Source organism: Dasypus novemcinctus, chromosome 7, assembly GCF_030445035.2.
Source record: "Dasypus novemcinctus isolate mDasNov1 chromosome 7, mDasNov1.1.hap2, whole genome shotgun sequence".
Taxonomy (NCBI): domain Eukaryota; kingdom Metazoa; phylum Chordata; class Mammalia; order Cingulata; family Dasypodidae; genus Dasypus; species Dasypus novemcinctus.
Genome location: NC_080679.1, coordinates 16,437,425 through 16,460,157, shown reverse-complemented (window position 1 = coordinate 16,460,157; position 22,733 = coordinate 16,437,425). Strand labels below are relative to the sequence as shown.

Here is a 22,733-nt window from a genome sequence, read left to right as displayed (position 1 = left end):
GTAAGAAAAACTATCAAGTGTAAAGGCATCTAGGTTTTTCTGTTTAAGGTCAATCTCCTACCAAAGTGGGGATAATTCCATAGAAAAGTTAGCTACCAAACTTAAAAAAGGACGGGTGATGGAATGGTGGTAGCTGTGCAAAAGGGCCTTGACAGCAGAGGGTTTCAAGTAAATAGCCCTAAAGTGGAGTCAGTGGTCAATAAAAATCTGGAAGCATCATGTAGTAAAACTCACATAATTTCTGTGCTTAGGGAGAGCCAGGACTAGCCCTGCCTGGAGAACCAGGAGCACCAGGTTTTCCAGGAGAAAGAGGCCATTCTGGGGAAAATGGAGAAATTGGACTCCCTGGACTGCCAGGTCTCCCTGGAAGGCCGGGAAATGAAGGGCTTGATGGACCACAAGGTACGAGACAAGTTGATTATGTTTCATCACGGTGAACTCAGCCAGTGCAGCGAATAGAATGTGTGGGTGCTCTTTTAGGGATGAAGAGTCCTTCTCAAAACAACTTCTAATATACAAATAATATCTATTATCTATAATAAATAATATCTATTATTTTATTTACTGTTTTAATAAATAGAATCTGTGGGGCTTATTTTCCCACTCAACCTCACCTGTCTTCCTTTCCTCTCCTTACCTCCCTCCCTTCCTGTATTTTTCTGTTGAGTGTTCAGTATAAAAGTCGTATTATGGTACTAAATTCAGATCTGATTTGGGGACAGGGGATGTTCCAGAGGAATGATTGTGCTAGCATTACCAGGACCTTGGTTTGTGACACCTGAACGTATTCTTGGTTTCTCTTTTGCAGGGGATCCAGGACAACCTGGACCACCTGGGGAAAAAGGCCCCCCAGGAAGGTGCACAGAGGGTCCCAGGGGAGCCCAAGGACTTCCAGGCTTAAATGGATTGAAAGGGCAACAGGGTAGGAGGGGTATTTCCTTGAAATCAGTCTCTAGACTGGGAAGTGGTAGGTTACACCTGCTCTGCACTTGAAGCTTGAGGCCTCAAAGTTGGTGCTGGGAACTGTCCAGCAGCAAGTCCTGATCACTGTTTACTGGGAAATGTTAATGTAGAAATAGAAACCTTGCTGACACGGCTCGGTGGCAAACAGCAGTGTGTACCTACTGTAGAATAAGAGATCTGAGGTTAATATAGTGAGCTGGCTTGTGCTTTTTATGTAAGAAAATATGTACATTTATATATATATTTATGTTTACATATAAAGTCTCAGAAAAATATTTACCCTTAATACATACTAAATATATTAAAGCAGTAAATTTTTTCTTAGTTTTAATAAACAATAAATGTATGCAAAGATCTCAGTTTAACATATTATAAGCTAAAGTATGTAGTTGACTGCTTTACAATCAACATAAAAGAAAAGGCATGAACATAAATGTACATCATGCAGTGTAGATATTGCAGATAATGGAAAACTTAATCTCATATGGCACTTCTCAACTACATCTGGGGAACCGTCTTTGGGGAAAAAAATCCTTTATAACTCAGTTAATGCCTGTGAACTACCATACAGCTTCTACGTTCATAAATAGTTTTTGCTAAGACCTTAATAGTTGCAGAAAAGTGGCTCTGTTTTCCCCTAGCAGCTTAAAGACTTTAAGTTAAGTGCAGTCCCAGGTGTAGGACTGGGAAAGAAATCCAAATCTTCTGCTTCTATTTTTGCATGAATCATTGAAGCAGAGAATGTTATAGCCACAAAGGATCATAGAAATTTTTACAGAGGGGCCAAAAGTAAAGAAACAAAGAAATAAAAAACACAAAATAATGTGAGGTTTACCCAGAGTGACACAGCTAAATATTTAGAGCCATAAAATATTTCTGGAGCTAATAGAGAAAGCACTAGTTTGTTTACTCTCATTCATTCATTTTTTTCATTCACTCTTAGGCAAACAAGGAAAAACAGGACCAGAGGGAGACCCAGGAATTCCAGGCTTGGATAGGTCAGGATTTCCTGGAGAACCTGGGCCACCAGGAATGCCAGGTCCTCCAGGTGAGATAGGGCCACCTGGTCAAAAAGGATATCCAGGGAATCAAGGATTTTTAGGACCACCAGGTATCCATTCTTTTTTGTGCTTTCAATTTTCTTTTTGTATCTTCTTTCACACTTCCCTGAAAGTAGAAGGCAGATTAGGGCAAAGGCTTTGGACTCTTTTCTTTGAGTTAGTATAAGTTTTTTTCTTCTGAATTATTTGTAAGGGACCTGTGGCCAGGAGGCAGGAGAATGGTTGTGGTGGGATGCTTACATTTCATAGAATGTGGCTATTTTTTGCTGTGTAACCCTTTTTATATATTACTGAATTCGGTTTGCTAATACTTTGTTGAAGGACTTTTGCGTTTATGTTCAAAAGGGATATTGGACTGTAGCTTTCTTTTCTTGTGATGTCTTCATCTGGTTTGGGAATCAGGGTAATACTGGCCTCATAGAATGAGTTTGGAAGAGTACCTACCTCTCATACTTTCTAGAAGAGTTTATGAATCATTGGTATTCTTCAAATATATGGTAGGATTTACCAGTAAAACTTCTGGACCTGGAATTTTCTTTGTGGGAAGTTTTTAAGTTACTAATTCAATCTCCTTACAGTCATAGGCCCATTCAGATTTCATATTTCTTCTTGAGTCAGTTTTGTTAATTTGTGTGTCTCTCTAGGAATTTGTCCATTTTGTCTACGTTATCTAATTTGTTGTCATATATTTGTTCATAGTATTCCCTCATAGACCTTTTTATTTCATGCCCATTGTTTTAATTGGCTAAGTTGCTCAAAGTAGATACCATGAAATGGGTTGCCTTTTTTTTTAAAGATTTATTTATTTATTTCTCTCCCCTCCCCCACCCCACCCTGGTTGTCTGTTCTCTGTGTCTATTCGCTGCGTCATCGTCTTTGTCCGCTTCTGTTGTTGTCAGCGGCACGGGAATCTGTGTTTCTTTTTGTTGCGTCATCTTGTTGTGTCAGCTCTCCATGTGGGCGGCACCATTCCTGGGCAGGCTGCATTTTCTTTCCCGTTGGGCGGCTCTCCTTACGGGGCACACTCCTTGTGCATGGGGCTCCCCTACGTGGGGGACACCCCTGCATGGCACAGCGCTCCTTGCACGCATCAGCACTGCGCATGGGCCAGCTGCACACAGGTCAAGGAGGCCCGGGGTTTGAATCATGGACCTCCCATGTGGTAGACGGATGCCCTATTCACTAGGTCAAGTCAGCCGCCTGGGTTGCCTTTTAACAATGGGAATTTATTGGTTCACAGTTTGAGGCTGTGTCCCAATCAAAGCATCATCAAAGCGATGCTCTTTCCAAAGACCAGCTGCCAGTGATTCTGGGGTCCTCTGCCACATGGCAAGGCACCTGGTAGCATCTGCTGGTTTCTTTTGTCCCCCTTCTCTTCTGAGTTTTTGTTGCTTTCAGCTTCATGCTTCCCTGGGTTTCTTTCCCTATCTCTGTATTCACCCCATAGATAAAGGACTACAGTAAAAGGATTAAGACCCATCCTGAATGAGGTGGGCCACACCTTAACTGAAGTAGCCTTATCTACAGGTCCCATTTAGGGAAGTTGATGTGGTCCAAGGGCGTCCGCCTACCACCTGGGAGGTCCAAGGTTCAAACTCAGGGCCTCCTGACCTGTGTGATGAGCTGGCCCACGTGCAATGCTGTTGTGAGCAAGGAGTACCGTGCCATGCAGGAGTGTCGCCCGTGTAGGGGAGCCCCACGCACAAGGAGTGCGTGCCCCGTCAGGAGAGCTGCCCAGAACAAAAAAAGTGCAGCCTGCCCAGGAATGGCACAACACACACAGAGAGCTGACGTAGCAAGATGACTCAACAAAATGAGACACAGATTCCGGGTGCTGTTGACAAGAATAGAAACAGGCACAGAAGAACACACAGAAAATGGACACAGAGAGCAGACAAAGGAGGGGGTGGAGGGGGGGAGTGGAGAAGGGGAGAGAAATAAATCTTGGGGGAAAAAAAGGTCCTACTTAGAGTGGGTCCACACCCATAGGAATAGATCCATTTTAAGAACATTTCTTTCTGGGGTACATATAGCTTCAAACCACAACAGCTATTTTTATAGTTTGTATATTTGGGGAGAACGTTCCAACAGTTTCCTTATGGCAAAAAGACCTCACTGTTCTCACCATCAAAGAAGAGCCCAAAATAATAATTTAATCATCAAATTATTTTCATTATTATGATTGACCTATGGCCATGTTCCAGCATTTGTCTAGGTGGTACAGATGCACCAGTGAACAAGATGCCACCTTCCAAAGTGTGAGAGACAATAACAGATAACAAATACTTTCATAAAACACGTTCAACTAGAGACATGTACTATAAAGACAATAAAATCGGGGACTATACTAGAAAGCTTTGGAAGAAGAAAGGCTCTAAAACTTCAAAATATTCTCCTCTTGTCGATAAGTGTCATTTGCTACCAATGACTTCCACATAGATGATGTAAAAAGCCTATGGCTGACCCATCTCATAGACATATATGGATATTTTCCTAATTGCAGAAACCACTCCTTCAACTCCCGAGCTCTATTTCAAAGTTTATGTCACTATTTTATTTTGTATTTTAGTTTATGTTATTTCCTTTTCCCTTCTCCTGTGCTATTTTATTTGTTATTTTATTGAGTACTTTGTTTTGCCCTTCTGTACAACCTGCGCTGCTCTCTGCTGTCTCCATAGGCCCAAAAGGAATGGCTGGGATGATGGGCTACCCTGGAAACATCGGCCCTACGGGGGCTCCTGGGAGCCCAGGCGCCCCAGGACCGAGAGGTAAGCGATGGAATGCCTTCCAGCTCTCAGGAAACATGCACAACTTCATTTACCCAGCATGATAATAAATCTCATTTCATTCTTTGGGGAAAATCGCTTTGATGGAACTATGTATTCGATATTGCTGTTTACTCCTATTTCGCACTGGAATGGAACCGTGTTCTCTTTCAGCAGGCTTTGCACACTAGCCTTATGTGGCTGCTTGCTCTGGGGAATAAGGCATTATGTTCTTGGCACCTTTAATTCGAATCCTTATGAACTGCTTAAAGAATTCAAGGAACTGACGTTGTCACTCTTCTTCTTAGGCAGCTCTGGAGCTCTAGGAGTAAAGGGGAAGAGAGGCTCCCCAGGGCCCAAAGGGGAACAAGGAGATAAAGGCACTCCTGGGCCTTCTCAAATATCCTACTTAGCAGGAGACAAAGGAGAGCCCGGTTCCAAAGGTAAAGAATTTCTTAGGTTTAGAATATGAACATCACAGCTGATTCTGGACCTACAAAATTATCCAGACAAACCCCTTCCCTTGACAACTGAGAACTACAGGGGCCAGTGCTACATTGCCTGCCCAAGGTCACACAGCCAGGTGGGCGGCCAAACTGGACAAGACCTGGGTCTTGTGTGCCTTCTGCAATAATCCATTGCCTCCTTAATCTGTAACTTTTTATTTCTAAGTTAATTCTGCATTTTGGTCTGTATTTATATTGTTGCTAGTTAATGTTTAAATTATAAGCCTCAAAAATCCTTTTTTACCAATTATGGCAAAAATTAAACCCTTAGAAAATATCACATTAAAAAACTTGCCTGAGGGAGCAGGTGTAACTCTGTGGTTGAATACCTGTTCCCCATGTATGAGGTCCTGGGTTCAATCTCTAGTACCTCCTAAAAAAACAACAACAACCTGCCTGGACACAGATTGGCAGTTCCTCAGAAAGTTAAACAAGGAATTACCATCTAATCTGGCAATCCTATTTCTAGGTAATCCTAGAAATTGAAAACAGGAAGTCGGACAGGTATTTGTACACTAATGTTCACAGCAGCATTATTCACAATAGCCAAAAGAGGGAAGCAACCCAAGTGTCCATCCACAGAAGAATGGAAAAATAAAATGTGGTGCATACATACAATGGAATATTATACAGCTATAAAAATACATGAAGTTCTGATACATGCTACAACATGGATAAACCTTGAAGACATATTGAGTAAAAAAAAGCCAGACACAAAAGAACAAATATTCCATGACCACATTTATATAAAATAATTAGAACATGCAAATTAATAAGGCAGAAAGTAGATTATGGGTTGCCAGGGACAGATATGGGGGTGGGGAAAGGGGAGTTAATGTTTAATGGGTACAGAGTTTCTGTTTGGGGTAATAAAAAAGTTTTAGTATTGGATAATGGTAATGCTAGCACAACATTGTGAATATAATTAACACCACTGAATTGCAAGTGGTTAAAATGGGAAATGTCATATTGATTATAAGTTACCACAATAAAAAAAAATTGTTTTTTTAAAGCAAATACCAGGGAGCAGACTTGGCCTAGTGGTTAGGGCGTCCGTCTACCACATGGGAGGTCTGCGGTTCAAACCCCGGGCCTCCTTGACCCGTGTGGAGCTGGCCCACGCACAGTGCTGATGCGCGCAAGGAGTGTTGTGCCACGCTGGATTGTCCCCCGTGTAGAGGAGTCCCACACGCAAGGAGTGCACCCCATAAGGAGAGCCACCCAGCGTGAAAGAATGGCACCGCACACACAGAGAGCTGACACAACAAGATGACGCAACAAAAAGAAACACAGATTCCCGTGCCACTGACAACAACAGAAGCGGACAAAGAAGAACATGCAGCAAATAGACACAGAGAACAGACAACTGGGGCAGGGGGCGGGGAGAAGGGGAGAGAAATAAATAAATAAATCTTAAAAATAAATAAATCAAATACTATACTGATATGAAGGAATAAAAATAAAAAGAAAGGGAATATAATAAAATCAATTTTTTAAAATTTCCCGGCTGAAATTGAAACCTCCACTCTAAATTCTACTTTACTTTGTCAGCTGCCAGGGTGATTTTTTCAACTGCATCAAAAAATTGCTTTACCTGCTCAAGATCCTTTGGAGAATAATTGCTAAAAAAAAAAGTATTTTTAATTAAAAATTAAATTTTTAGAAATATTGCCAATTGTTAAATTTATTAAGCTAATTGTCAACCCATTCCAATTATTGCAGGTTATCTGCACTTTCTGTGGCAGTTTTTATTATATGATCAATTACAGGCAATATAAAATCAAAATTTCCAAATGGAGAAAGTGGCCAATCCCAGGTAACTTTAGGAAGACAGAGAACTGTTGGGTAAAATACTACTGACTTGCAGACCTAACTCTCATAGCAGGGAAGGAACAGTGGGAAAATGTGTCTGCAGGGCTGGCAGAACCGTGGGTCGCGTCAGGGCTGCAGCTCCCAGGTTCGCGGGCACCATGCTGCCAGGCCCCACCTGTCCCGCTCCTCCGGGATGGTGAACCTGGTGGCCAGAGCGTGGTGCAGGATTCTGCAGAAGAGGGGGTGCTCGCCCTGACCACTTGGGGCTAAAGGCAGGACCTCGTCTCGGAGCGCATAGCAGATGAATCCTGGCAAAACACTGCTGTGGCCAGAGCCCTCCCGAGCTCTTCCCAGCGTGATGGGTGCAGAAGACTTAAAGCCAGGGAGAGAAGAGGCCTGAAGCCAGACGTCAGCATTCAAACCTGTGCACTGGCCAGAGGTCAAAGACCTTGTGGGAAACTACTTCTCATGTTGTCCTCTCTAGCTTGACCCATTGCCCAGGCCTTACCTGTTGGAACTGTTCTGTGAAACAACGCAGTAACCCGTCATTCACATTTGCAAAATGCAAAGCTACAGCCCAAGCTTTGGGTGGCATTGACATTCTTGTCTGGCACAACAGTGTTCCTGTGAGGGAGCTGAGACTTGTGTTCCCAGGGACCAGGGGTCAAGTTTTTACTTACTGTTCTGATCTAAGCCCTTTTGCCATAAAATTATTTATTGGGTTTCTTTGGAGGAGTGAGAAAGTGATAATGTTTTGTGTAAGAAAATGTCTGACCTTTCCAGTTGACTATATTCAAGGAAATTATCTTTATTGTTGTCATTGTTTTCTTGTGTTCTTGAGTTTCATGAGTTAAATTATCCTTTTGCCCAGATAAAATATTCTGTCTCTTCGAGTGTAGATTTTCTAAGGGGGTTATTTTTTTAACAGCGTCTACAGGAGTAGGCCTCAAACACCAAGGAATTAACCATATCCTTGCACATAAAATTACCTGAAAAGTCAAAGACACGGTTCCATTCCAATTCTATGCAAAATGTCTAGCAGCTGGCATTACATAACACACAGGTTGTTTCCTAGTAGAATTTGAATATGCTTATAAACCCATGTGAGAGAATGCTTTAACCAGAAATTCTGGTTTACTCTCCTGGAGGACTTTGTTCTCATTTCCTTTGTAATTGCAGTGTTCTACTCAGCCACAGTACAAAGGGAGTCCCACGAAAATCATGGGCCACTTTGTCCTCTTGTCCTATCAGAGAAACCCAGTGTTAAGTCAGGTCTTAAATGGAGATACATTAGCAGCTTGCTGAGTATGTTCTTTGACTGCTTTCAGCTTCTGCAAATGTAACAGGTGCAAATACTCAGTTTCCCAATGATCTGAAATTTAAATAGGTCATAGTTTACATTTTAAAAAGAAGAAAAGAAAATCCAGCTGTCATGGTAAAGTTCATGTGTCAACTTGGGTAGGTCCTGGTGTCCAGTTGTTTGGTCAAGCAAGCACCAACCTGACCCTGCCTGGTTGTTGCTGTGAAAGTATTTCATGGATCTGAATCATCAGTGAGTCAAGGGCATCTACGGCTGACTACACCTACAATCAGCTAAGGAGAGTGCCTTCACCAATAAGAGAAGTCTCATCTAACCAGCTGAAGGCCTTACAATTTCAGCTGGCAGAAGGAAGAATTTTCATCTCTACTTCAGCCAGCTTCTCCTGGGGAATTCATGGAAAACCTTCATCCAACTTCCCAGTTGTGGCCTGCCCTAAGGAATACAGACTTGCCCAACCCCACAGTGGTGGAAACTGTCACCTTTCTTAGAATGTAAACTGTCAGGAAATGGCTTTTTTTTTATCCTTAAAGTTTTCTAAAAATTTAATTCAAAAGTATATGATGAAAGGAAAAAGAATGCCAAGATCAGCAGGGCAAGCTTCTTGCATGCATGGCTTCGTGACTGAGTAGATGGCTATGTGCTAGAGGGCAAGGAGCTGGAGTTCTGCCTGAGGAAAGTCAAGAGTCAAGGCTTGGAAAGGCAAATTCCTCCCTCCCATCCTAGCTCATGCAATAAAGGTGTTTATTGTTCTATGACCAATAAATAAATAAACAAATAAATAATTTTTTACAAACACTCCCCCTTCTTCTCCCCATTCCCTTGGTAACCTCTAATTTACTTTCTACTTTGGCAAACCTATTTCTAGTCATCTCTTATAATTGATAGCATATAATTTCTGTCCTTATGCATCTAGCTTATTTCACTGAGCATGTTTTCAGAGTTCCTCCATGTTGCAGCCGGTCTCATAACATCAGTTTTTCTTGTGACTGAATAGTATTCCACCATTTGTATGGATCACATTTTGTTAATCCATTCATTTGATGTTGGACATTTGGGCTGTTTCCAGCTTTGGGCTATTGTGAATAATGCTGCTATAAACATTGGTGTATAAGTATTTGGGACTCTGTTTTCATTCTCTTTGGGGTATATATCTAAATGTGAGGTTGCTGGGTCAAATGGTAATTCTATATTTAACTTTTTTGAGGAACTACCATATCACCTTCCACAGTGGCTACACCATTTTACATTCACACCAACAATGCACTAGAGTTCTATATATATGGATGCATGAATGTCAGGCCTCATAAACTGTCTGCATAGATGCAATTTCACTCAACTATTCTAGATTATTTAGGTAGCTTTGGAAACATCTTGAAAAATATATGAATATCACATCTGTGCCTACATAAGCAAAAATTTGACTCTCACATATTAAATGCACAATGGATACGAATTTACAATTTAAAAATACCTTCTGTATAGTATGGAGGGACACATGCTATTTCTACGCTTCTAACAAAATTATTTTACACAAAGTATGGTACATATCAAAGCTAGTCTCATATTTTCTTTTCGCTTTTCAAATGTATAATCAAGAAGCATAGATTGAACACAACACCCTCCCCAACCTCCCCCCAAAAAAGAAAAAAAGAAAACATAGTCCTTGGTCTCTCTAATTTGAGTGCTATCGTTTTTTATGTGAATTCCTGACTTAAGGACATCCACTGCAAATGTGGAAGGGACTTTGAGGGTACGCATCAGCACAGTCATTGTCCTCTCCTCAAGGAGTCTGCACAGGAGACTTGGAGAGATGGACATATGTATGAAAAGATGCGGCGGCTTGCTCAGTCGGTAGAGGAGGGGTCTGGCTGCGGACGAGGGGTCGGTCCAGCTTAGGACGAGGGGTCGGTCCCACTTGGGACGAGGGGTCGGTCTCACAGGGGTTGCGTGGTTCAGCTGATGGAGTCGCCCGGCGAAGCCGGCGATGAGGGGGTCGCCCGGAGAAGCAGGCGATGAACTGGGGACAAGGGAGGCCGGGCCCTTGTCGGGGCTCTCAGGACTGGAGGGCGCACGGCAGAAGAACTACCGCGGAGACAAGGTAAACACACAAGTCCAACTTTATTGAGGGAGAGGCAACAGTTTTATAGGGGCTGGGGAAGGCTGATTGGTCGAAGCCACGCCCTGTTCTGATTGGTTGCCGGAGAAAGGTCAGTGGGAGGTACTGGAAGGGGGAGAGGTGGTGGTTGGGGATTGGCTGTTGCTGTTGCTGGGGGAAGTGGCAGGGTTTAGGGATTGATGGCTGCTGTTGCTGGGGTAGAGGGCAGACTTGAGTTTCCCGCCCACGCCTGGCTGTTGCTGCTGTGGGGGGGGGGGAGGAGGGGGGGAAAGGGCAGACTGGAATTTTTCCGCCCTGCACCTGCACAGGGAGAAAGAAGAAGAAGAAGGGTGTTGCCTCATAAGGCATCGTGTGGCGCCATCCTGGAGGAGGGGCGGCCACGGAAGCATGGCTGCCGAGAAGGGGAGACCCAAGGGCACTCTGCGCCCATGCCGAGCTTCCTTCAGGGGTGGCGGTGGGCCCGACCAACCACCCTATTATGGGGGCAGCGGTTTGGAATAGGCCTACCGCAGCCGCCGCCGCCCCCCCCCCCCCACCCCGCCAGGCCAGCAAACCACACTTCAGCCCGAGGGGTGGCCGCAAAAAGATAATAAATAACACAAGCTAGAAATTAGTGCTGTTATGTTATTTAACAAAGACCTATACGGCATTTTCCACATACAGATAGGTACTGTTCTATTTACAAATATTGCCTCATTTAATCCTCACAACAACCCAATGAGTCAGTATTGTTACAGCTATCAAACCAGTATATGGATGGGGTACAGAGAGGCTGAGTTACTTACCCAACATCACCCTGATGATAAGTGACAGACATGGGCTTCAGGCTGACATGGTTGGCTCCAAAGTCCACACTCAACCTCCTGGTTGTCCTGCCAGGTTCCACAGACTCTGAGCCCCTTCGGAGCTGAGGAAACAGAAAACACAGACTAGGGTAGTCAGAGAGGCTTCTAGGAAAGAAAATTTCAATTATGAGTAGGATTCAGATAAGCAGATTATATTAGTCAGCCCAAGGGGTGCTGATGCAAAGTACCAGAAATTGATTGGTTTTTATAAAGGGTATTTGTCTGTGGTAGGAGCTTACAGATAGCAGGCCATAAAGCATAGCTTACTTCCCTCACCAAAGTCTATTTTCACGTGTTGGAGCAAGATGGCTGCCGACATCTATGAAGGTTCCTCTGGGCTCAGCTCCTGTTTTCTCCACAAGGTCAGCTGTAGAATATGAGGCTCTCTAGACTTTGCCTCTCTCTATAAGCTCAGCTATAGACTATCAGGCGAACAGCTCTGTCTCTCTCCCTGGGGCTCCAGCTTAAGACTTCAGCATCAAACTCCAACATCAAAACTCCAACATTAAGAACCCTCAACTCTGTCCTTTGCCATGCCTTTTATCTGTGAGTCCCCACCCACCAAGGGGTGGGGACTCAATGCCCTAATGAGGTGACCCAGTTAAAGCCCTAATCATAACTCAATCAGGCCCAGGTACAGATCAGATTACAAACATAATCTAATATCTATTTTTGGAATTCATAACTATACCAAACTGCTATACAGATAATACTCTTGGCTTAAAATCTTTCCAAGCCCCACCCCGCCCCCCTTGCTTTAAAAATTCAAACGTCTTAGCATGGTATATAAACACCCTCACCAGCTAACCTTTACCTGCCTTTCCAGTCACATGACACTTATTTACTCAACCTTTAATTTTTTATATCTGGGGACCAGGCATTTTACTATTCCCCGAATATGCAGAGAACTAAGCAGTGTAATAGAATCCTAGCCATGGTGGAATTACGGTTTAGTGGGGGAGAAAGACATTGAAGGGTCCTTAAACTTTTTCTGAAAAGGGCTGGATGGCAAATATTTTGGGCTTTTATATGGACCATTTGGTTCCTGTTCCAAAGTCTTCTTTTTCTTTTTTTTTTTTTTTAATTTGTTTGCTTGTTTTTGTATTATTGTTGTGGTTTTACAACCCTTTAAAAATGTTAAAACCATCCTTAGCCCTATAAAAGTAGGCCCGATTTGAACCACAGGCTATAGGTTGCCAACCCTAAAATATTGAAGCAAATGAACATGTGAAACAATATATGTTTTTAGATTGCAATAAATGACATGAAATGGAAAAAACAAAGGTTATGAAATAGATTGATCTAACCCTCTTCTCCTCATCACTCCTTGCACATGCTATTTTCTTGTCTGGGAATCCTATCCCATTCCAAACTTTCTCCAACCAACTAACTCCCACCTGGTATTCAAGACAGAGCTGGGAAAAAAAAAAAACAACACTCTTCCAGAAATTCTTCCCTGTAGCATATTGTACATAACTCTATTATAAAAGATATCACACTGGGTGGTAGTTGTTTGCTTGCCTGTCTCCCCAACTAGACATTAAACAACTTGGGAAAGGAACATGATTTGTTTATCTTTGTATTTCCAGCACCCAGCTAAGACCTATCTAGTATTTAGATGCTCAATCCATATGGTAATGAATGAACCTGTACAAAAGTAGGAAAACAGACAAGAGAAGTGATTGTGCTTGAGAAAAGACAGAAAGCCAGTCCATAGACACATTCTAGAATGCATCAGCTGCCAGCTGAAGGAGTTTGCAATTTTCATAATTTTTGAGCAGGCATGTGATTGAAGGCATGTTTTAGGGAAACGAAGACGGGTGTTGCGGGGTATTTATGGGGTGTTGCAGGATATTTATGAGCTTTCTCATCTTGCAAAACTGGGATCAGATTCCACAGTTTATCACTTATTGTCAGTGTGACTCTGGGTCAGTTCACTGTCGCAGTTTTCTCATCTGTAAAGCCGGGCTGCAAAGGCCTCCCGGATAGGCTGAGATTGCTTCAAGATTAGATAAGGCAAATAAAAGGAAGCAATGTCTGTCAAATAGAAGTTACTTAATAAACGACAGTTTTACTAAAGGACTGAGAATGCAATAGTCTGGACAATAGAATAACCCTGTCTTTTACTACAAAAATGAAACTATATTTAGACTGCTGATTTTTAAAATGTTGTTTTAATGTGTAAATATTATAAGAGCTAGTGTTCATTGAGGACTAATTCATGCCACATGCTGTGCTAAATATTTGACATATATTATTTCATTTTATACTTTTTTAAAAAGATATAAACCCACATCTTCCCATGCTCTTAACAAATCTGCCATGCTGTATTTCAATAATATCCCATCTGTTTTAACCAGAATGTGGATGAGTGATAAAATCCTAATCTGTATTTTAAATTTATGTTTTCTATTTTTAGGATTTGCAGGAAACCCTGGTCAGAAAGGAAACAAAGGCCTTCCAGGGTTACCAGGTTTAAAAGGCCTCCAAGGGCCACACGGCCCACCCGGCCCACCAGGTATAGCTGGTTCTCTAAGAGAAATAGCATGTGTTCACTTTTCTGAGATCTAAATGTAATAAAGAGTGTTTCTAGGCTTATTGGGCTGAGTATGAATTAGGCTCCAGTAGTGCTGCATCAAAAATTTGCTTAAAATGGAGGTATGTATAGTTAGCCTCTATTAACTAGAAAATATTACTAATTTTAACCTTTTTTCACCCCAAATTTTATTGTGAAATTTGTGATATGTATTATAAATTATAATTTATCACAATATCTCATTGAGAAGAAAATTAGGTATTGCTTTAGGGCATTTCACATTTGCCTCCTGTTTTTTTTCTTCTTAAACAAATGACTGAATTTGCAAAGTAATTTTTTAAAACAGTTAAAGTAGCACCCTATTTCCTATGACCACTTCAGTAACAAAATATATTACATGGCAATAAAACTTCAGTGTTGCAGTTGGAAATATTTTATTTATGGTAGTGAAGTCCCCCTTCCAGCTGATGTTAGTCCTTGAATAATTTTGGTGGTTGAAATCCATTCCTTCCTCTAATTTTCAATGTTCTGTATCCCTGTGGTAGCAGTCGAGAGAGGTTCAATTATTTGTGTATAGAAAGGTCAGGACTCAGGAATAATTTTGGGAAAGAAAAAGTCATTTGTTTACGACTAGCCAGGCTTGGAGCTTCTCATTCAAAATCCGAGCCCAGAAGGTTTTTGAGTTCTTTTTATGCAGAGGAAGGGCCCATTGGTTCTTCGTTTCAGTGCTCAATAAGCTTGAATTAACATATATCTTCCACATCCTAGGTAAGCTTTTAGCATGGACTTCATACATTCTAGATAAGCTTTCAGCACATTTGGTTTGCATTTTCCCTGAATACTTAAAAGTTTATAGAGTTTGCATTGCTAAACTGTTTTCCCAGGACTGGAGTTGTTGTCATGGTTACCAAGGGCAGGGCTGCAGTTCTCACTGTCCCAAACGCACAGCTCAGGACACATACAGCTCAGGTTATCTACAAAGAGATGAACAGCCCCCCCCCACCCATAGTCTACATCATCCCCAGTCCTCTTGTCTCAAGGAAAATGGGCAGCTACACAAGTACCTAAACCAGCTGCTCTAGACTCATTCAGTCACACAAGCAACAAATATTCTTGAGCACCTACCGTGTCCAGTTGCTGTGCAGGTTGCATGACTATTTATTTGTTCTGCAGGCCCCTGGGGAGATCCGGGCAGCATTGGGTATCCTGGACAACCAGGACCACGTGGCATGCCAGGAAGCATGGGGAACATGGGAGTGCCAGGTGAGGCACACATTCTTGTAACCAGCTTACAAGTTCATGATGGAGCACGAGTCTGGATTTCCTGGGTTGTTTGTCATGTGGGTTTTCTACTTGATCTTTGTAAAATGGCCAGATTTGCCTTTAGACAAACGCATTGTATGCAGCTAGAATGTAGGTAAGAACAAGATAAATATTTCTAAGTGGTATAAAAATCATCCACTGGGACCTATCTGCTATATTTGTGATTCTGAAGAACCAGCTTCTTGGGAGAAGAGTAGTTTGTGCAAAGGTCAGAAGAATAGTTTGAGACCCCGTGTGTACCTCTTTTACCTGATGGCCTTTCTAATTTCAGGTTTGAAAGGAGAGAGGGGAATGTCGGGACACCCAGGTTCAACTGGAAGACCTGGTCTTCCAGGTGTTCCTGGGCTGCAAGGAGATAAGGGAGACCCAGGTTATGCAGAAGGTGCAAGGCCAGGACCACCGGGACCGAAGGTACATACACTACTAAAGCACTCACGTTTTTGTTCGGGAGTGAGCCCCTTTAAATGTCATCATGTGTTGGGATTCAAAGTAGACAGAGAAAATGGGAAATATGACTGCACTTTCAGGCCGTTGTTTGTTTGTGTCTTATCTCCGTAACTGAAGATGCCCAGCTATCACACAAGTGTCACCTTCTGATATTTTTTTCCCCAGTTTCAACCCCCAAAGAATTTCTCAAAATAAATCTGCAGTTGAAGTATGCTGCCAGAAGGTGGCACTCGTCACAGGCCCTTGCGATGGGACGGCAATGTTTGTTTTTCTTGAGTCACAGTGGCCGCTTTGCCATGGACCCATCTCACACACTTATAAAAGTAAAATTCCAAATCTTATAATAATCAAAGACATTTGTCTTTTAAAACATAATAAAAGATATGTCATACAATAACTTTAGAGCATTAAAAAGCAAACAAAATCCTAAGATACATATATTTATCTTTCTTAATTGCTTTAGCCCTCTTAATTGTTTTCATTCCATTACACGAAAGTTTTTATCTTGTCTCAAGGTCCTCAGTGTTTGAGCTGTGGAAGAGATTGAATGTCAAACCCCTCACTAGTGTGTTGTGCCAAACAACAACAAGTTGTTTCTGTGGGACTCAGTTGCTTTCATAGGTTTCATTTCTTCTAACCTTCCTTTGAGTTCAGTAGTTAAGCTAAGAGTCAGAACTAGACTACTAGAGAATAATTCGTAACAGTTCTCAGGTGCAGGAATTTTAAACCTGGGATTCCATGGACCCCTAGGGGAATTTTTGGGATTGCAAGGAGCCCACTAACCTCCTGAAATTATATGCAAACATTTTGAATGAGCATTTTTGGAAGGGGAAAGTCTACAGTTTTCATCAAACCTTCAAAAGCGTATATGACTCTGAAAAATAGAAAAACGTTTGCTTGGGGGACTGTAAGTGTTGCCAAAACTTCTGCGACTTTCAATAGCTTCTGATACCTGCTGCAAATATTGCAATACATCACTTCAATCCAATTCTGACTCTGCTGGAGTTAGGCCAGACTCCAGAGGTTAAGGGCAATCCTCCACAGGACTGTCCTCATTCAGCGCCGCTTCCAATTCGGGGGTTCCCAGGGCTACCCACACTTCTGACCAACTATCCACAAATTTGAGAGCTCCCACCAACCCTGTGGGTTCAGTAATTCACTAGAATGACTCACCAAATGCACTGAAAGTGCTGTATTTACTATTATAGTTTCACTGTAATGAAAGGATATAAAGAAGATAAAAAAGACACAAAGTGCCAGGTCTGGGAAGGTCTCAACCTCAGATTCTGTGTCCTCTCTATGTGCAGTCAGAACATATACCCATCCCAGCGCATGGATATAAATTGTCAATCATGGAAGCTTATCCAAACTTCAAAGTATCCCAAGTTCATATGGAGTTTTATCACGTAGGCATCGTTGATTGAATCAATACCTACTGGTTGAACTCAGTCTTCCTTCCCATAGGTCAAGAAGCTCAGGCTGATATAATGTGACATAAAGCTCCAACCCTCAATCACAGGGTTGTTCTTTCTGGTGTTTCCAGCCACCCGCCCCCCCTGCCCTGCCATCTCATTAGCATGTTAACTATCAGTTGTAGTCCCAGGTCCACCATGAAGAATGGAAGTGCTCCTGTCATGGGAAATTACCAGGATGTAGAGGTTACCTCCCAGGGACTGGAGACAAAGGCCAGCCAAGATTTCCATTACAGTGCAGGGACCCTCTCCCAACTCTTTTTTGAACCAATACAATACTACCTTTATTAAAGATTTCTACAAATCATGTTCTCCAACAGTAATTGCAAAATCAAGAAAGGAAAAATGTTAAAGCCTCACAGACCTTTCATCTCTTGGCACACAAACAAATTTCCTTTGCCCTTTATTTTGAGACTAGGTTCTCAGAAAATCAAGGAAAGATTCTTTCCACTGACCTCTTTTCTCAGTGAGGAATCCTAATTCACTTAATTCATATTCAGTTATTTAATAGTTAATAGTTTCATTTAGATTTAGAGTGTTCATAATTAACCATCAGAAGAAGTTTTTACAACTGGCATTGGAGACAAAAGTGAGTATCATGCTAGCAAATCATAGTTAATAGTAGTACATTTTCATCAGCTACTGCTGTAGCTCAAAATGAGTCCTTACCGGACGTGCACCAGAGCATCAATTAAGTGACATCAGGATTTTAAGTAGAGTAAGAGTTTGTTGCTAAACACAAAGGCAAGAAGATCAGAAAGCCTATTGGACCTAAATCTGTCTCCCCATAGTTGGAAGTGCTTAGGGTTTTTATGGCATTGAACAAAAAGGAAATGGGTTGTGACAGCTGAGGGGACGATAACAGTGTGAAATGGGGATGGTAACTGTGATATGGGGACATGGCAGATGCGCATCATGCTGACTCACATTGCAGGACTGGAAAGACGTTTTGAGCACAATGAGTGAGTGGCTTTAGACGACGGGGTTAGAAGCATTTTAATCTCTGAGTGTGCTCAGACTGGTGGCATGCCTAGTTCACTCGAAGTTTAAGGTTTAGGCTATTGCACATTTTAGGTGGGCTAACTTTGACTGGAATTGGCCTGTTCAGTTCTGGGCTGACTCATGTTATTTAATTAGTAAACCTTGAGGGTTACGTAGAGAAGTTTCAGTCTTCAGGGTTGCAAAATAAGATAAGGGGATACAAGCAGGGAACAGTTACTAGTTGTTACTGTTCAATAACAAGATAAAGATTATGCAGTTTACAAAACATAGCATCAGCATCTAAGGAAGAAAACATAGGGGTTACAGTTCAAGGAGTTACAATAGTTGCAGATATTTGCTTCTGGCTATTTAAAAAATTTAACATACATCAAGGCTATTCCCCTCTTACGCCTGGGTAACCATCACAATTGGTACTTACACATTTGTGTGATTGTTTAGTATCTGTCCCACATCTGAAACCCCATGAAGGTGAGGACTGTACTTATCCTGGTTATCACTGTACTCCCAGTAGGAGCCAGCTTCATGGGCATGTGGCCTTGCAGTCACAGAGAGCCATGCTGAGGCCTGCACTTGGTTCAATGCTCTCTGTTGCCATCTTGAAATGCAACAGATGTGGCTCAAGCAGTTGAGCACCAGCTTCCCTCATGTGAGGTCCCAGATTCAATTGCTGCCCCCCGGTACCTCAAAAAAGAAAAAGAAAAAGAAAAAGAAAAAATTTGACAAAGGGGTCCTGCATTTTTATTTTGCACAGGACCCTGCAATTCATGTAGCCGGTCCTGCCAGCACCTATCGCAGTGCTAGCACGTAACAGGTGCTTATATGAATTGTTGAATGCATGAGTGAATGAATGAATGATGGAAAGAGCAAAACATCATTTACACTTGCTTCTGCTCACATAGCCTGCTTATACAAGAATTTTAAAGGTGTCTGACTGAATTTAAGGGGGATCCAGGATTTCCAGGTGACATGGGAAAGAAAGGAGAAAGAGGGCCCCCTGGCCTGCCTGGACATTTGGGGCCTGCTGGACCGGAGGGAGTCCCTGGGAGCCCCGGCAGCCCTGGCCACCCAGGTGAGCATGGCTTTACAGTTCTGAAAGCTGGAAGCATTACACGTAGTATGACCCTCACCTCCTCGAAACATTTCAGAAAATAGACAGCTATTTACGCTTTTGCACTTACATTGCTCTTATTCAACTCTGATCTTCAAATTTTGAGACACTAAGAAACTGAATTAATCAAGAAAGCCTAATTTTACTTACCAGGCAATCAGTTTTTTGGAGGGTCTGAAATCTAAAAACATGGTGCAATGAACAAGCTTCTGAAGAGCTGCCTCAACAAATTCAGTCCAAAAGACATGGGATATCCGTTGGTTGTACAGTCTTATGATGTTGTCCTGAAACTTTTTGTTTCCTGGCATGTTTTAGAGTAGACTGTTGGCTTTCTTTCTTATTAGCTTATGATTTGGATTTGGGTTTTCATTTTGTTTTATTAAAAACAACTGCTAAGTTACTGGGTGGCAGCTTCAAGCCTTTTACTGAAAGATAAACTATTTTTTCAAACATTGAAAGGTTCAATGGATTTGAACCTTTCCCAATGAGGACTATAAATGGAATTTGGAGTGTCCCAACTGGTTGGTATGTGCACGTACCATTAAAAATGATCTAACATGTCTTGCTATGATTGTTGGGGGGAAATAACATCCTAGATAAAAGCCTGGAGCAATCGCTAGCAAAAGAGCTTGAGCTGAGCTGACTATAAGATCCTATTGTTCAATTGGTGCTGTTTGTCTCTTATCTGTTGGTGTTTGCTTCATTTATAGGAAAGCCTGGTCCTGATGGCGATTTAGGGTTTAAAGGAATCAAAGGCTTCCCTGGCTTTCCAGGAATGAAAGGCCCTCCAGGTTTCTTTTTTGTACTTTCTCTATTTCTCTTTCATGAAGGTATATTTTCTCCTGAGATTGGAATCTCTGTACACCTACATCTCTATGCTGCAACTGCTCTTTAGAAGGTAGCTCCTGGTTACTCAAAACCCAGACCAAAACGCAGAAGAGTGAGGTTATGTATTTATACTTACCTAATTCAAATATCCACCAACCTTAAATTCCACTGGGATAATCCTCATGATACTATTAATCTGCTCAATGTTTTCACTGTAGACTTAGCCTGATGTAACCACATTTCTGGAAAGAAAAAAAAAGCACCTTTAACAAAATTCCACACATTTCCCTGATGTTCACATTAGGCATTAAGTGGGAACTAGTTCTCTCTTTGAGTGGCACAGTTCTGTTGTGTGTGTGTGATTTTTTTCCCCCCAGGCCCTCCAGGATTGCCAGGATCACCTGGACCAGTGGGTATAAAAGGTAACCAAGGATATGATGGAATTCCTGGTCCACCTGGAGAAAAGGGAGAAACGGGTACAACTTGCTCATTACTTTTAACCCACTAGTTTTCTTTTGGATAAAATTATTAGTGGTATTGTAATCCTTTCCTGCCCTAGAGATTCTTTTCTGCTAGAACTGATGGTTTTTAACATGTTCTGAATATATGAGATACTGAAACTTTCTTCTGCTACCAAAGTGTAATTAACCAAGCAGGATACATTATAAGTATATAATGAAATTAACCATATGTAAAATATTAATATACCAAAATTATCTCTTTCAGGTTTGCTAGGGGCACTTCCAGGCCCAAAAGGAAATCCTGGTGCTCAAGGTAAATAGTTCTTTTTCCTTGAATCTGGTGATTCACATTTTCAAGGCAGAATCTAGTTTAACTTGCCTGATGTATAAACTAAAATTGAACTAAAGAGACCCTAAAGACAACATTTGATATTTATATTCTTAGTACTGAATTAAAATGCTTAGTTATTACCATGACAACAAAGTGAACAAAGTAGAAACTATGATCCAACTTTGGAATTTTCCTCTATGAAAGACTTTAAAAATAAAAAGTCTCCTTGTATATTTGTTTTGTTGTTGCAGCTGTTGTTAGCATGGTTTAAATTTATCACCTCCTAAAAGTAGGGAGGTAGAAATGATGACGTCTCACTTTGCATTCCTTCCTGCTGTTCTAAGATGTAATAGCAATACTAATCTTTTCTCACCTTGCTATCTTTACAGGTCTGATTCCAATCCCCAGGCCCAACTAGGAGTTTGTATTATTCTTTACCAAGGGTTACCCAATATTTTATTTTCCTAAGCTGCTCATGCAAATACCATGCAACAGGTCAGCTTAAACAATGAGAATTTACAAGCTTAAACGATGAGAATTTACTAGCTTATGGTTTTGAGCTAAAAAAAAAAAAAAGTCCAAATCAAGGCAATGCTTTCTTCCTGAAGACTATGGCATTCTGAGGCTGGCTGCTGGCAATCTTTGGTCCTTAGCTTGCCACATGGCAAGGCACATGGCAGCCTCTCCCAGCCTCCTCATTCTCTTCCATTGAATTTCCGCTTCTAGCTTTTGTGGCTTTCTCTGTCTGTCTGCATTTCATTCTGCTTAGAAAGGACTCCAGTAATAGGATTAAGGCGCCTCCTGACTGAGGTGGGCCACACGTTCTTGACTGAAGTAACCTCCTCAAAAGGTCCTATTTACAATGAGTTCATACCCGCAGGAATGGATTAAATTTAAAAACATGTTTTTCTGGGGTACATATAGCTTCAAACCATACCCAGTAAAATCTCATACATGGCAATTTAATCAACATGCAAAAATGTGTGCTAGTTTATTGCTAAACAAACTGCAAATCTGGCAAAATTTTCATGCCAGTGTTTTACAAGATAAGCAGCTTCTTTTAACTCTTTTCCATCTTGTAGGGAGAACTGCAAAAAGAAATATTAGATTATTTGTACTTTTTGTTGACCCTTCTCAGCCACATGTCCTGTGGATAGAAATACCTTAGTAGCAAAGATGCCTCTACCCAACAAAGGCCTCAAACACTGATGCTTACCCAGAAGCAGCCCACAGGAGGCTGAGAAATTCAGGTGGGCAGGAATGGTCTCTTGACCAAACAGCTCAAGATTTTAAGCACCCAGGACCTCATCCATGGGAAACAGGCACTCAACAACTGAGCTACACAAGCTCCCCTCCATTTTTTCTTAATGGCTTGATAGTCCTTTTGGTTGAGCTCCATGACGCTTCCCTCCCACATAGCCATAAATAGTTGTTTTTTTTTTTTTTTTGTTTCCTACTCTAGTTTTAGAACTCTGGTCAAAAAGAGCTTCTGTTTCTATTCCTAGGCTAAGTTCACAGTTTAACCATTTGGAATGAGAACACTTAAGCGTTTAATTGGAAACATAAAATGATCAAACCTTAAGTTAAAAAAAGCTACAAAACTAGCAAATAGCCTAATTATGTAAGTAATTAATGAAGTACCTCAACCCCTCTTGAATAACTAAATATTGAGAAAAGTTCATTGAGGTTTAGCAGGTACAAATTCTTTTGATTAGTTTATTCTCCCAAATCCTAAAAAAAGCACGTATTCTAGAACATGTAAGCAAGTAACAGACCTGGAGCGTATAACCCAAAACTACATCTGGGTGCTTCAGGTCATCACCACATACTGCACAA

General features: G+C 41.6%; 1 protein-coding gene across 4 annotated transcripts in view; it reads left to right on the top strand.

Moving 5' to 3' along the window:
* The window catches only part of COL4A3 (collagen type IV alpha 3 chain), a 157,694-nt gene that overhangs the window by 110,710 nt on the left and 24,251 nt on the right, over nt 1-22,733 (top strand). For all 4 annotated transcript variants that reach the window (XM_023587511.3, XM_004453877.5, XM_058300012.2 and 1 more), the window contains 12 exons: nt 252-402; nt 809-922; nt 1,907-2,074; nt 4,703-4,792; nt 5,098-5,232; nt 13,809-13,907; nt 15,099-15,188; nt 15,520-15,659; nt 19,112-19,238; nt 19,988-20,068; nt 20,483-20,581; nt 20,832-20,879. In XM_023587511.3, coding sequence (XP_023443279.1) covers nt 252-402; nt 809-922; nt 1,907-2,074; nt 4,703-4,792; nt 5,098-5,232; nt 13,809-13,907; nt 15,099-15,188; nt 15,520-15,659; nt 19,112-19,238; nt 19,988-20,068; nt 20,483-20,581; nt 20,832-20,879 — 1,342 coding nt within the window. The remainder of the gene's footprint in view (nt 1-251; nt 403-808; nt 923-1,906; nt 2,075-4,702; nt 4,793-5,097; nt 5,233-13,808; nt 13,908-15,098; nt 15,189-15,519; nt 15,660-19,111; nt 19,239-19,987; nt 20,069-20,482; nt 20,582-20,831; nt 20,880-22,733) is intronic.